The sequence below is a fragment of the Heliangelus exortis genome, chromosome 3 (genome assembly GCF_036169615.1).
Source record: "Heliangelus exortis chromosome 3, bHelExo1.hap1, whole genome shotgun sequence".
Classification (NCBI taxonomy): domain Eukaryota; kingdom Metazoa; phylum Chordata; class Aves; order Apodiformes; family Trochilidae; genus Heliangelus; species Heliangelus exortis.
In genome coordinates, this window is record NC_092424.1 from 79,666,475 (window position 1) to 79,681,432 (window position 14,958).

The window sequence follows — 14,958 nt, forward strand, 5'->3', positions numbered from 1 at the left end:
AAGAGATTTTGCTGCTGGAGTGAGTTCAGAGAAGGGCAACCAAGCTGGTGAAGGGTCTGGAGAACAAGCCCTACGAGGAGAGGCTGAGGGAATTGGGAATGTTTAGTTTGGAGAAGAGGAGGCTGAGGGAGACGTTATTGCTCTCTACACCTACCCAAAAGGAGGGTGTAGGGAGGTGGGTTCTGGCCTCTTCTCTCAGGTGAATAATGATAGGACTAGAGGAAATGGCCTCAAGTTGCACCAGGGGTGGTTTAGACTAGATCTGAGGATAAAATTCTTTACTGAGAGAGCAGTTAGACACTGGGATGGGCTGCCCAGGGAGGTGGTGGAGTCACCATCCCTGGAGGTATTTAAAATCCTGTTGATTAGGCACTCTGGAACATGCTGTAGTGGGTGATACAGATATTGATCCATATATATTATTCATGGGGAATGCTGACAGTTGGGCATGGTGATCTTAGAGGTCTTTTCCAACTGTTGACAATTGTGTGATTCTAATGGAAGAGCTATTTTGTATTGCATTTTGTTATTACTAGTTGATGACATGCTACAAGGTGTAGGTAAAAGAGTACCAAATATGAATATACAACACAATCATTACTTATTGTCCTGATGATGAAGATAGCTTTCTAGTTTTTGTGAAGCATCACAAGTCATCCTGGGTTTCCTGTAGGACTGCGAGCTGCAGTAAGTATGAAATGGGTGGGACAGAACTCAACCAGAGGCATGCTATAAAATTCAATGATTTTCATCAATTTTACTTTGAATGACATGAAATATTAACCTATATCCCAGGGGAATATTTCTCAGAAAGCTGTGCTTACCAGTAGCTTTCAAATTTCAATGTTATGCTTTTGTTATTAAATGAAGTAAGATGGTCAGGAGAGAGACTTTTTTCATTTTATCTTTTATTAGACGAGCTCATATTGTTGGCTAATGTCCAGACAAGCTTCCAGTGTAGTCTGGGGACAATTGTTTTGAGTTTAACTTTGTTGTAGTGATTAGCTTAACAAATAGAAGAGAGTAAGGTGTCAGACACCTTGAAGATGAAGATTTTAGTGAAGGTAGAACAAATAGGGTTGTGATAAATGTGTCTGAAGCAGCTAACAAAATCCAGGAGTGCTGCTGCTATTAAAAAAAAGAGTTGAGGCAAGGGACCGGAATACAGAATGAAGAAATCTGGACAAGTGCTGCTCACCAAATCCTGACTGCACACTAAAATTTTGGAAGAGATTATTTGAATTGTGTATCTGAGCCTAATTTTCATATGAACACAAGAAATTATAGGGGTCTCTTTCAATATCACATGTCCAAGTGAGTGACAAAAATTAGGTATGTAAAAAGTGGCTTTAAGTCTTTGGATGTTTAGGAGTTTCTTAAAGCTATAAAATATCTGTAAATCTCTATGGGTCCGACAGAGAGCAGTCCAAACTACTTACCTTGGGCTGTCAATGGTAAAAAATAGATGGAAAAGTGACTTAATCTTGTATTGAAATAGATATTTAGGGGTATTTTTCTCCGTTGGCTATAAAAGCAGCCTAGAACAAGTAAGTCAGGGTTAGGCATTTAACTTATGAAGTGAATTTGCATCTGATATGAATTTCCCTAGAATCTCCTAGACCTGAATACACAATAGGGTTACAGGAATGGCCTTCAGAGCCCACCCAGCACTGTCTGCATTGCCAGGGGATGTTCCCAGTGGTCATTTGGGTGTGTGCCCCCTCTTTGGGACGGAGAAGAGAGAGCTGAGTGGATGCAAGTCCCACTGTACTGCTGGACATGGGTGACAGAAGGCAGAGAGGGACCTGTCCTGCTTAGCCAGAACTGACATGGACTGTCACTTGTCAGTGAGGACTTACCCGTCCCTAAGCCTTAAAAATCTGCACTCTGGTGAAGTTTTCATGAGGGCCTTGTTTGCATTAGCTTTACTCCTAAACAAGGTCAGATAATGCCAGCAATATTATATTTAAAAAGGTAATCCTTCTGTGTTTATCCATGCATTTGTTTTCTGGGAATTAAATTCAAATAGAGATTATTCTTTTAAATGTTTGTGTAGATCTCTGCTGCTCTTTTTTGTTATGACATTGCTGTAGAAGTGGGTTTGTTTGTTGTTTTTTTTTAATGATTCTCCACTTTAATAAAGATGCATTACGAAACCTTAGTAACTCTTCTTTTTTTAAAAAAATAAGACTGTTCTCTAAATACTGCAGCAAGTAACTGGATGCCTGGTATTTGTGTTCCCCGGGAAACTCAGACATCAGCGTGGAGTTTTTGTTCATGAACTGACCTTTCTTTCATTATGTAAGGAAAAAACCCAATCTTTATGAAAGCCAAGTTGAAGATAAGATCAGCATGGTGGGCTGGTAATTACATAAAGTAACATTTATTCATTAGATAAAATGTACAGTTGATCCTGTGGCTTAGATGTGGGCGAGGAGCATGATCTAGTTTTACTGGTATAAAAGGAAGATGCAACTCTGTCATACATCAGTTTCTGAAACATACATCCAAACATCAGACAGCTCACCTTTAGACACTACCCTGTAGCTTCTCATCTGATTATTCTTGTTGAACAAGGGAGGTAATGCATTTTTATATTTTTCTTGATGTTAAAAAGGAATAATTACTTGGTTTTTCACCTTCTCTTTCTCTTCTTTCCAAAATTTCTTCTTCTTCCATTCTGTTGAAATTTGAACATGAACTTAAAATGTTGCTTTGGGACTAAAACACCAGGGGTTAAGCTAGCTTTGTAATAAGAGAAAATCAGATTCTAGAATTATAATGCAGCTAAATGGTGATATTTTGTGATTTCTTAATTCATCTGTAACCTTGTGTTTTTGTGTGTATCGATGTTATTTCTGCCAAATACCAAATATTACACAATGTGAGTACTAATGCATGCTTCAGAGTTCCTAATTGCCAGTCATGATTAACAGCGTTAAGGAAAGGGAAAATAAATAGTCAGTCAGTATTTCTCAGTCTTCAGTGGTTTGCTGACAGGGTACTCTTTACATGACACGGGGCTGCAAGTGAAGCTCTGGCACTTGTAGTTCCTCATTACTGTGACACAGCCATAACCCATGGCCGAGCATCCCAGAAAGAAATGAGCACCTAAGTTTATGCTGGAAAAATTAGGGTGTTTCATACAGTCAGTACAGGTCCTAGAGCAGGTCCAAAGGAGGGCAACCAGGCTGGTGAAGGGACTCGAGCACAGATCCTATGAGGAGAGGCTGAGGGAGCTGGGGCTGTTCAGCCTGGAGAAGAGGAGGCTCAGGGGAGACCTCATCACTCTCTACAACTCCCTGAAAGGAGGGGGTAGCCAGGGGGGGGTTGGTCTCTTTTCCCAGGCAACTCTCAGTAAGACAAGAGGGCACGGTCTCAAGTTGTGCCAGGGGAGGTTTAGGTTGGACATTAAAAATAATTTCTTTACGGAGAGGGTTAGTAGTGGGAGGTAGTGGATTCTCCATCCCTGGAGATATTTAAAAAGAGCCTGGATGTGGCACTCAGTGCCATGGTCTGGTAACTGCAGCGGTAGTGGATCAAGGGTTGGACTTGATGATCCCTGAGGTCCCTTCCAACCCAGCCAATTCTATGATTCTATTAAAAAAAGCCTTCTGGCAGGTCTGATCTGGTGGAACTTGACATTAGTGTAAAGACATCCACAAAGTCCCATGTGTGCCTCGACAGAAAAGCTGTTTGCAAATACAGATCATTGCCTGTCTTTGTGATGAGAACTGATAATATGTTAAATCATTTACAGGAAAAGGCAAGATATCGTAAGTAGTGAGGTGAGACTTCAAACTGCTGAGAAAGACTTAAAATTACCAACTTTCTAAAGAGCTGCTGAAATTTGTGCATTGTATCATATCCCAGTAGATTAAAAAAGATAATAGAGCAAAGTAAAAGCTTCCTTTGATTTGATGTTGAGATAAAATGAATAGTGTAGACACTGTGTTAGCAGCATGGGCACAGTCAAAAAAACAAGTAAGACAATCAGGCAAAATTCCTGTTTTATTAGAAGGGTAGAGAAGATCACATCTGAGTTTTATTGACAGGTATCTTTGTAGTTTTTGGTGTCAGTCTGAAAGTCTGACTCAATAAAGGAAGTGCAAAATGGCAATTTTAATTACTCTTTTGGTAAGTGTAATTTAAATAGCTTCCCTCTTGAATTATCTTAAATGCTTAAAATATACCAAATCATAGCATTATATGTTCTTAGAAAAATTAAAATGGAGATTTCCACTGTGCCTTTAGCAAAGAGCAGGAAATCGTGGCATAATCAACCAAGTGTTGTGGTATTATTCCTGTGGCTGGCATCTTACTGGAGCTGTTGGTGCATCCAGGCTATCAGAGGGCTGAGGATGATGTGGAAACAGGTCGTATGTAGCAGACAGTCTGTCTTCTGCTGGGGCATGAGCCCCTCCAGCCAGCTCCTTGCTCTCTGGGGAATGTACACTTGGATGGAGCAAGGCTTGATGTTATCCTGTGGGGTTGTGTTCCAGGTCAGGCAAATCTGCCAGCAGTCACACGCCCTCTATGGGACTGGAAAGAGCATTTAAAGCAAGTAACCTTTAAAAACCCTTATTTGCTGGAGGGTGAGATTGAGTTTGTTTATTCAGGGTGCCTCCATAGATGAGACGGAGCTCAGTTCAGTTCCCAGAATGTTTGGCAGGACCATAGGAGGCTGTGGATCTAAATGGTGTGAGAGACCACCTTTGTTCTGGGCACACAGATGATTCTTGTCAAGGGAACAGAGTGCAGAGAGCTGGCAGCTGCTGCTCAGAAACCTGAGAGTCATGTCCAACACTCCCATGGGGCTGCCATGTTAATGGCACCCCTCGTTTCCTTTGCACCTTCTGACTGACATCAAAAGGTTATTTCTTGTGCTTGGATGGGTTTTGGTAAAAGTGCAAGCAGAGATGAGTAACTACAGGTTGTATTCATCCTGCATGCATACATATGTTCATATATACATACACACACTGTATATATACACGTATATACATACATACACATATATACATACATACATACACTGAATTGGCTTTTTGATACCTCTTCCAAATGCTTCTTTCCAGTGCTTCCACAATAGGTGCCAGTGCTTTTTCTTCCTGCTCATTCTTGGCTGCTTTTAACTCTGAGGCACTAGAAAAGTGACTTAATTCTGTAGCAAAATGGATGTTTAGGGCTATTTTTCTCCATTGATTATAAAAGCAGCCTAGAGCAAGTAATGCAGGTTTAGACAGTTAACTTGTCAAGTGAAATTCTGACAGCATGACAACTGGACTTTTTGCCAGCATGGACTGACTTTCTGGGCATGTGGGAAGAAGAAGGCAAAGTTACTTTTACACAGCACCCAAGCCTTGCCACCTGTTAACTGCAGCCCCGTTGACCTCTTAGTTCTTCAGTTTAGCTGGGCTCCAGGTCAGTCTCTTGCCTCTAGTTTTTGCTATCTAAATTAGAAAGAGTCTTGTATCAGAGAGCATAGTACCTGTGTTGCTCATAAACTATGGTTCTTTCCATTCTGCTAACCCCAGTCAGTCAAGGGCCATGCTCTTGTCATCCTGCCTTTGGTCTCTGCTCCATCTGCCTGGGCATGATCTTTCTTTGGCTGCTGCAAGGATGGAGCTCTCTTTGATTTTATTGCCTGGTTTCAGAGCTACCTTGTAAGTTCACTGCCATCTTCACTGCTACCTTTGATGACTGTGTGGGATGTCTGTTTAATCAATAAAACAAGGCCTTTTGACCTGTGTGTAGCAGCCTGGCATCCCGATATATCTTTGGGAATTTTTGCAGTGATGGAGCATCACTCAGCTAATCAATACTCTTGTTGCACACAACCCAGTGCTAGAGGTTCACCCTCAGATAATAGTACGAGGCAAGTGGCATCACTTCTTGAAGCACCTCACCTTTGCACACCCTCCTGATGTAAGCAGGCATTATTTGAATATTTGTATCATTGTGGCTGAGGGATTCTGCTGAGAAGGTGCAAAATCTGCAAAGAGGTAAGTTTCCATTAAGTGAAAGCATTCTTTGTTTAATTATACATGATTTTCTCCCATCTTTCATAGTTAGGCTGGCAGTGCCTTCTCTGGTCAGTATAGAATGCTTGAATAGCCTCTATAACCTCTACATCAAATCTCAGGGTTAAATTCTTTGTTGTTGGCATTAATCTGCTTTTATTGCCACCTCATTTTTAGAAATATTTTAGGCCATAATTTGATCTGTCCCTGGAGAATATTTATCATGGAGTAGCAGCACTGACTGGTATATTTGAAAGAAGAGAAGCTCTTAGGTAGTTAGGATTGAATTTTTTAATTATTCTTTTCTTTTTTTTTAATTTTTTAGTTATTATTTTTTGCTTGCTTAGCACAGTAGCTTCCAGGATCTAGAATGCTAAACTGCATGTATCAGTGTTGTCAGCTTGGGGCCTTATCCCAAACATCAGTCATTAGCACATACACACTTGTGTGGCAGTTTCAGTCTTTAAAGTGGGGTTCAAATGTTCTATGCAGGCACACCAGAAACTATTCAAAAGATCCAGTCACAGGAGTCTGGAGGCAGCTCAGGCAGAGCCCAAATAAATTGTGGGTTAGCTTCAGGCATAGCCTGGGGAAGTGGCTGTGGAGAGGGGGAGGATATCTGCATGATCAGATAAGATTTCTAAGAATGAAGGTGCAAAGTTTGTTGATAAGGAGCTTTGGGTTTGAGAGGCTGCCTGGGGTGCTCAGCTGGAGCCAGTCAGGAGCAACCGGGCCCCTGAAGCAGGTGCTGCTGCACAGCCAAACAGCCTCCCTTCAGGGTAAAGGTGAGGGATGCTCAGCCCAGGAGCCCTCAGGGGATACTCTACAAAGGCAGAGGAAGTCTGGAGGTCCCACTCTTGAAATGTGCTCTGTCTCAGCAATTGGATTGACAGGAAGCTGAACATGAGCCAGCAGTGTGCCCAGGTAGCCAAGAAGGCCAATGGCATCCTGGCCTGTGTCAGGAACAGCGTGGCCAGCAGGTCCAGGGAAGGGATTCTGCCCCTGTACTCAGCGCTGGTGAGGCCACACCTCGAGTCCTGTGTCCAGTTCTGGGCTCCTCAGTTCAGGAAGGAGATTGAGGTGCTGGAGCAGGTCCAAAGGAGGGCAACCAGGCTGGTGAAGGGACTCGAGCACAGATCCTATGAGGAGAGGCTGAGGGAGCTGGGGCTGTTCAGCCTGGAGAAGAGGAGGCTGAGAGGAGACCTCATCACTCTCTACAACTCCCTGAAAGGAGGGGGTAGCCAGGGGGGGGTTGGTCTCTTTTCCCAGGCAACTCTCAGCAAGACAAGAGGGCACGGTCTCAAGTTGTGCCAGGGGAGGTTTAGGTTGGATATTAGAAAGAATTTCTTTACAGAGAAGGTGATCAGACACTGGAATGGGCTGTCCAGGGAAGTAGTGGATTCTCCATCCCTGGAGATATTTAAAAAGAGACTGGATGTGGCACTTAGTGCCATGGTCTGGTAACGGCGGTGGTAGTGGATCAAGTTGGACTTGATGATCTCTGAGTTCCCTTCCAACCCATCCAATTCTATGATTCTAATAAAAAGACCTGAAACTCAATCCTGCAAGGCAAAGCTGTCCTTGGCCAGCCAGGTTGGGTGAAGGAGTGCTGCTGTCTCTGTTGCTTGCACAGGCTGCCCTGGTTTAGGAATTTAATACTTAAGCATCCTTTATATGGCTCTTTTCTCCATGGACCCAATTACTTCACAATGGGATATAAATAATTCATATTAGTTCCTAGAGGAAGGTATCGGGCCTATACTTTGGAAGAAAATTGAAGAAATTGCCAGATAATAAGGAGGCTTAGTGTTTGAGAAGGAAGGTTACAAACTTCATGCCTAAAATACTCCATTTTGAAACTGACAAGAAGAGGAGGGAGGTTCAGTATTTTGTTTTATGTGTTTATAGCTCAGATGAATCCAAGATTTTTATAAGTAGCACTAGTTGACCAGATGCTTATAAAATGAAGATATGAAAAAGCATGTGGTGTCCTTAGCCTAACTCAGATCTTGGAGAAGAATAATTGAATCATTGAATAATTTTGGTTGGAAAAGACTTTTAAGATCATCAAGTCCAACTGTTTACCCAGCACTGCTAAGTCCACCACTAAACCATATCTCTAAGCACCACATCTATGTGTCTTTTAAATACCTCCAGGGATGGTGACTCAGTCCTGCCTGACTTTCCAGTGAGGGAGGTCCTCCCATGCCACGCCACAGGCACATAGTTCTCTGGCTTAAAAGAAACACCAATTTCTTATGAGCAGTTTAAGACTTTTCTTTTCTTTTTTTTTTTTTTTTTTTTTTTTTTTTTTTGTCTCTGGCCAGTCTGGTGCAGAATGGTTCAGAATAATTTTAAAAATTGGAAGGTAATTACCAAAAAGCATCTTGCTGATCTGCATGTAGCCCTTACTTAGTACATCTGTTGTTTGGATATGAACAGAACTGAAGTTTGATGTGTTTCCCCTCCCCACCTCCATGAAATCTTATTGCATATAATAATGGAAAAAAAAAATATTTTTTTTAAGAAAATCAAACAGAGAATTTGGGGTGATATTCAAACAGATGTGACTTAAATATTCTGCATCTTTTATGTTATGGTTTCACCAGTTATTCATATCAGAGATATGCATTACCCTGTGGTATTGATTTGATCTGGATCAAATACAACCACACAACTGTGTTTCTGTTGAATTGCCTGGAGAATATGTAATATGCTATTTATGGGCACTTCATCTCGTGTGCTAGCTGCGGAAGGACAGATGTGCAGTGCCACATGTAGCTTTCTTGCACAAAATTAATCTACTGAAAAGTTTGAGCCACCCAGGGTTCTTTTCTACCAGACCAGCTTTTTGTTACTCAGAACCCAAAAGCCAAGTTTCTGCATCAGTGAAACAAAGCCTAAAAGAAATCTTGATCCAGAACACTGTGGCTGTGCTGAGCTCTCTGGGACCCCCTTGACCCTGCATGATATAGAAGGTCCTGGGGCTGCTTCAGGCTCTCTGAACCTCTCCATCAGTACCTCTCTCTCAGTGCCAGCTCCTCTGCTCTGGAGCACAGCACGTAGTGCCTCTCTAATTATATAAATTGGAGGAGCTTTCAGCCATCAAGGTACAGCACCGTGAAGATCTGTTTATGGAAACTTTGGCATGCAAGAGATCATAGAATCATAGAATGGCAGGGCTTGAAAGCGACCTATGGTGATCATCAAGTCCAACCCCTCTGCCAAAGAAGGATCACCTCAGGTCACACAGAAACACATCCAGATGAGTTTTGAAAGTCTCTAGATCCATCTTGACACCCATCCTTCAGATATTTATAAACATTAATAAGATTCCCTCTCAGTCTTCTCCAGACTAAACAGCCCCATGTCTTTCAGCCTTACTGTCTCAGTCTATCATTTAGACCTTTAAGATCACAGAGTCCAACCATAAACCTAACACTAGGAAGTTCACCTCTAAACCATGTCCCAAAGCACCACATTTACACATCTTTTAAATGCTTCCAGTGATGGTGACTCCATCACTTTCCTGGTCAGATTGTTCCAGTGCTTGGCAGTTCTTTCAGTGAAGAAATTTTTCCTAATATCCAAACTAAATCTCCTCTGGTGGAACTTGAGGCTCTGTCACTGTGTGTACACATAATTTGACTCTTGGTTCAGGAAATTATATCTTGATGTGAATCTGTTTTCCCTGAAATGAGTCTTTCCCTGAGTACTAGATTCTGCAGATTCCTTCATCTTCTTTGCAAGCATTTGCTGGCTTTATCCTGTCTACCACAAATATTAGATGGTTATGACATTTGAAGTTTATGCACTATGGCTTATGCTAATATTAAAAAAAAAAAAAAAGAAATAAAATTGTTAAGGCCAGAAAGAAAGGCATATTTTTGTTACTGTGATGAAGTCAATTTTCTGTACCTCAGTACACTGCATTTTCCATTTCCAGTCACTGTTCTAAACTGTGTTTGTTACTTGCACTGAATGCTGCATCAGTGAGTAGCCTAGATACTGGTACTCTACCCAATGCAAAACAGTTCATAAAAAATATGTGTATTTGTGTTTCCAGACAGATCATGGATTGCTACAGGAAGTATGCAGCTGTCACTTTGGCCATTTTGTCTGTATTTCTGCATCTTCTTCATGCTTTCCCAGATGGAGATTTTCTCATGCAGGGTAAGCTGCTTTCAGCATTCAGAAATAGGGCAATTTTTCAGAAAGAATATTAATTAAACTTTCACATGTTTTATAAATATTGTCATAAATATTATCCTTCAGTTGCATTTATTGACACTGAGATATGAAGGTGTAATAAATCAAGATAATTCTGCTATGACTATATTTCCTTTCTTCTCTAAACTTGATATCTCTAGGTCAAGAGTCACTCAGATGACTGTGTTCTCATGTTGATGTGGGTGATCGTAATCCCTGAAGTACTATCAAATGGAAACATTTTGGTTTGTTTTACTTCTGAGTCTTGAATGGCAATGTAACAGAGGGAATAGCAGAGCCATAGCTTCTCCTCATAATATGCAGGATACTTTTTCATCTATAGATCCCAGAATATGGGACTATGGTGGTGTAGCATTCTATGAAAGAGCCATATTAAAAACACTTTAGAGTTCTTTTGGGGGTAGGTTTTTCTTTCTTTTTTTTTTTTATTCAGCCTCAAACTGAATATAGAAAAATGTGAGCTACACAAATCTCTTTTTCACAAAGCTCTTTTTAAAACTCCTTTTTAAAACAAAATCTTGTCTGAAAACAGGCAATGTCTAAGAAGCATAAATCCTGCTGGTGCTATTTAACTATAACTGGTAGGAAGTTCTCTCAGGACAGCTGGTGAAGTAGACATACAGACCCCCACCCCTCCACCCCCATCAAAGGTCAATAAAATTAAGTTAGAAAATGAGAAGAGATACAGTGATGTTTGTACCTTACCCAGAAAGCCACACTCAAGTTTTACAGATGGTGCATGTGGCAGAGATGAAGGACCCTAAAGAGGAGAACTTGCCATCTGTGCTTTTCTTTTCTGCAGACATGAAGTAGCAAGATTTGGTTAATGCTACCTTTAACCACCTGCACTTTCCCTTTCTTCATGAATATGAAAATACAGCCAAAATCCATGTCTGTGACCTAACTCAGACAACAGCCAAAGGAGATTTCTTCTCCCAGGCCTGCGTTTCCCTTTTGAGGGAAAGGTTTCCTTTTGAGGGTAATGAAATGATGACAGCCCCCTCAGACTGTCCAATACTCCTTGATTAGGTTAAGGTGAAACAACACTCAAGGTCTGTATTTGAACGTAAGAATTATTTAGAACTATAGAAGGAATAGAATCATAGAATCATGGAACATAAAATAAAAGCACAAAAGCTGATACTTTATTATATGTATTCAGGCTGCACTATCATAGAAGCTGATTATTTAGTTCACAAAAGCCACAATACATGGATGTTAAAGCTGCATAACCTGGGAAAAAATGTGGTTACTTCATGATTTTAGGAAAGAGAAAGAGAAAGCAAGAGAGTAGGAGAAGAAAAGCGAGAGATAACAGAAAATCACAGGTTCTGGATCCAGCCAGTATTAGACCAGCACAAGGGGTAGGGTTGGTGTCAAGGAAACTCCCAAGGCCCAGCAATGCAGCCCCTTGTTTTATAGGCTTAGTAAGCATGGTTGAGACATAATCACAACAAGCAATTGGAGCAGACCTCACCCACTTAGCTCCCCAATCCTTACCTCTCTCACACCTTGAGAGGGTGATCAGGCATTGGAATGGGCTGCCCCAGGAAGTGGTGGATTCTCTGTCCCTGGAGATATTTAAAAAGAGACTGGATGTGGCACTCAGTGCCATGGTCTGGTAACTGCAGTGGTAGTGGATCAAGGGTTGGACTTGATGATCTCTGAGGTCCCTTCCAACCCAGCCAATTCTATGATTCTATGATTCTATCTCTATCCAGACCCTAGGGCATATGCAGACCCTACTCATTGGTGTCTCCATTCTCTCCAGGAGTCCTTTTGGAATGCTAACAGAGATCTGGCTTACACCGGGGGCATAACTCCCTGTGGAGTTCTAATGAGGCCTGAGGACCCACCTGTCCTACCCCAAGTTAAAGTTTCTTCTTTATGTTTTTATGGCAGGTTGTCCAGAGTGCAAGCTAGGGGAGAACAGATTCTTTTCCAAGCCAGGAGCACCCATTTACCAGTGCACTGGGTGCTGTTTCTCCCGGGCCTATCCCACACCGATGAGGTCCAAGAAGACCATGCTGGTTCCAAAGAACATTACTTCAGAAGCAACATGCTGTGTAGCAAAGGCTTTTACCAAGGTGAGACTGCAAATGAGACTCAGTTAAGGTTGTTGTAGGATCCAATATTTGGCTCAACTAGTGAATAGGAAAGGATATATTTTTGCTGGAAGACATTGGAGAGCTACTTGAGGGAAACATCCTTGGCATTTATATCCTTTGCTCTTGGATTCTTTATTTTTTTCTGAAGAGGAAATTAAAGTGTCAAGCAGTATTGAGTCTGATATTCAGTTGGGATGTGGAAATTGATGCAGTGTCACTGAACTCAGTAACTATTTTGACTCATGATACCTGAAGTTTTAATTGTGAATTGCTGTCTCCTTGTTTTTAACTCTCCTGGATGTGCGTAACTCCATTTTAATGCTATACAGTGTGTATTTGATTTTAATTGGTCCTTATGTCATTTTCCTAAGGTCTTTCCTTATGTCTTATGTTCTCTGGGAAGGTGGCTGGTCAGTGCTACGAGTTACATATGGGGGAATGAGGAACAAACCCCATCTGTGCTCATTAAATGAAATGAGGCTGTGTTTACTTTCAATAGTATAACCAAAAGGGAACTTTAAACATGTGCAGCTACCTCAAGCATTTAATGCTATTCAATGCTTTCATCTGGAAGGTTCTCTTAAAGAGAGATTCTGCTAAAGCTGAGTGTTTTGGGAGGGATTTAGCTCTGGGTGAAGAAATTGTGATCTAGTTGAAACAAGCTAAGGTGCCTAAAGTGTCTGTCCTGTGGTGATCTGAACCAGGCTTGGTAAGTGTGTTGACTAGAGGTTCAGTTCCCTGCCCACAGATTTGGTGCCTTTTGAGACACTTTGTGGTATTCAAGACATCTGTGTACAGCTGGCAAACAGAGGACACATGAAAGACCTTCTGGAGTGGCAGCTGGAGGCTTGGTAGGATTTCCTGACATCTCAAATGGTAGTGGGTGGCTCTGTGTGTGCAGCTGAATGGAGCTCTGAGTCTCCTCTGTCTGTGATGAGAGCCCAGGTACTTGACTTACCTGTAGACACCTACAGCTGAACCTGGCTGAATACTGGCTCTTCATCTGGGGAGAGCACAGATCTTTTTCTAGACCAGTGACATAATATTTCCCCTGAGGCAGCAACTAGAATTTGGTTGAGATGAAAATTACTCATCATGTTTGTGGTCTCTGTTTTCATAATCCCCATGTGAAAAAATTCAAAGAACACTTCCTGACTGGTTACTTCACACTGTTTGAAAATTAGATGCTTTCAGAAGTGCCAAATTAAGGACACCAAACTATGTCACTGTTGAAAACCTTTTTACAGCTCTGGAAACCACTGATGATGCAGCTTCACAGGCTGTTTCTAGTACACGTACCCCAAAGAGCCTGTGTACCTTGTGGTTAAGAAAAAAGCTTCAGACATCTTTTACTTGAGAATGCTGTTTTTACTATTGAGGTAATCCTAATTATTTGTTATGTATATGTGTTTTTTCTTTTTTTTCAAGATTACCCTTAAGGACAATGTGAAGATAGAGAACCATACAGATTGTCACTGCAGTACCTGCTACTATCATAAATCGTAAAGCCTGTCCCTTTATTAATGATCAAGGACAACGGTGAATGGAATATTTGTTTTTCAGCTTTTACAGCACTGCTGTGTAAAATCTTATATTTTCTGTTCAAGACACTGAATAGGCCTTTGAATAAGATGGATGGCTGTTTTATTTCCTCTTTGCTTCTTCATGCATTTAAGTAAGTTTCATTATTTCCGTTAGGGATAAAATACAGCACTTGCATGACAACCAAAGGTTTGATTTATTTTTAAAATAAACTATCATTTAAATCATCAATGTTTCTTGAGGAAAAACGATGATTTAATAGTAACAAGCAAACAAACAAGAAGATTTTGCTGCAGTTAGTTTCTAGATATTTTTTTTTTTTTTGTGGGAGAGGGGGGAAGGAGGAAGGGAAGGATGGGAAAGTGAACAGAAAAAGAAGCAATAATTTTCTCCTATTCATTTGGTAATTAGATTTTTTTAAAAACTCACATTTTGTTTCTCTTATTTCTCTTCTGTTTTTTTCTTTACCTTTGTGAGCAGAAAGTTTGACAGCATACCATCCATGTGCAGAGCTCTGCCCTTCTGTGCCATCTTTTATTTTTCTTTGAACTTAGTCTCCTCTTATATATATAGATAAATGGATGCATAATTGAACTTCTTATGAAGAATTGTACTGCTTGGTGTAGCAATGGTACAGTAGAAGAGTGCTATAGCAGTATTAGCTATTTAAGGTATGTCTGAGCAACATGGTGCAGGGCTTTAGTAATTCCCAAATGCAATGTGCTGGACCCAGATATGCAAAAGGGAAAGGCAGGGAATATGTTAGGTGAGAAGTGGACCACAGAGTATGTATTTGGAGTACGTGACTTTAATTTAGTTTAATTTAAGCTGGGATTTTAGAGATGGTACTTTTTTGGTTGTAGTGGGTTAGATTGGGGTCTCTGGAGGAACTGCTTGCAGGTCTGGAGCCTGCTCATGAGAACTTAAGTGAAGGAATTATCCTGATCTTCACCTTGGTATGTGTGAGAACATCAGCCTTGCTATAACTGCTGGCTGCAAGGGCTTACATGTGCTGTCTGAAAAAGCCTCAGATATATTTGTGGGGGGTTTCCCTG

The 14,958-nt window shown here is 41.1% G+C and overlaps 1 protein-coding gene across 1 annotated transcript; it reads left to right on the top strand.

Annotated features, from left to right (window-relative positions):
• The first annotated feature begins 2,502 nt into the window (after window positions 1–2,502).
• CGA (glycoprotein hormones, alpha polypeptide) lies at window positions 2,503–14,134 on the top strand. Its single transcript, XM_071742489.1, has 4 exons — window positions 2,503–2,581; window positions 10,090–10,196; window positions 12,156–12,340; window positions 13,790–14,134. The coding sequence occupies exons 2-4, from the start codon at window positions 10,097–10,099 to the stop codon at window positions 13,865–13,867; spliced, it is 363 nt and encodes a 120-aa protein (XP_071598590.1). The 5' UTR covers window positions 2,503–2,581; window positions 10,090–10,096; the 3' UTR covers window positions 13,868–14,134.
• The last annotated feature ends 824 nt before the right edge of the window (window positions 14,135–14,958 follow it).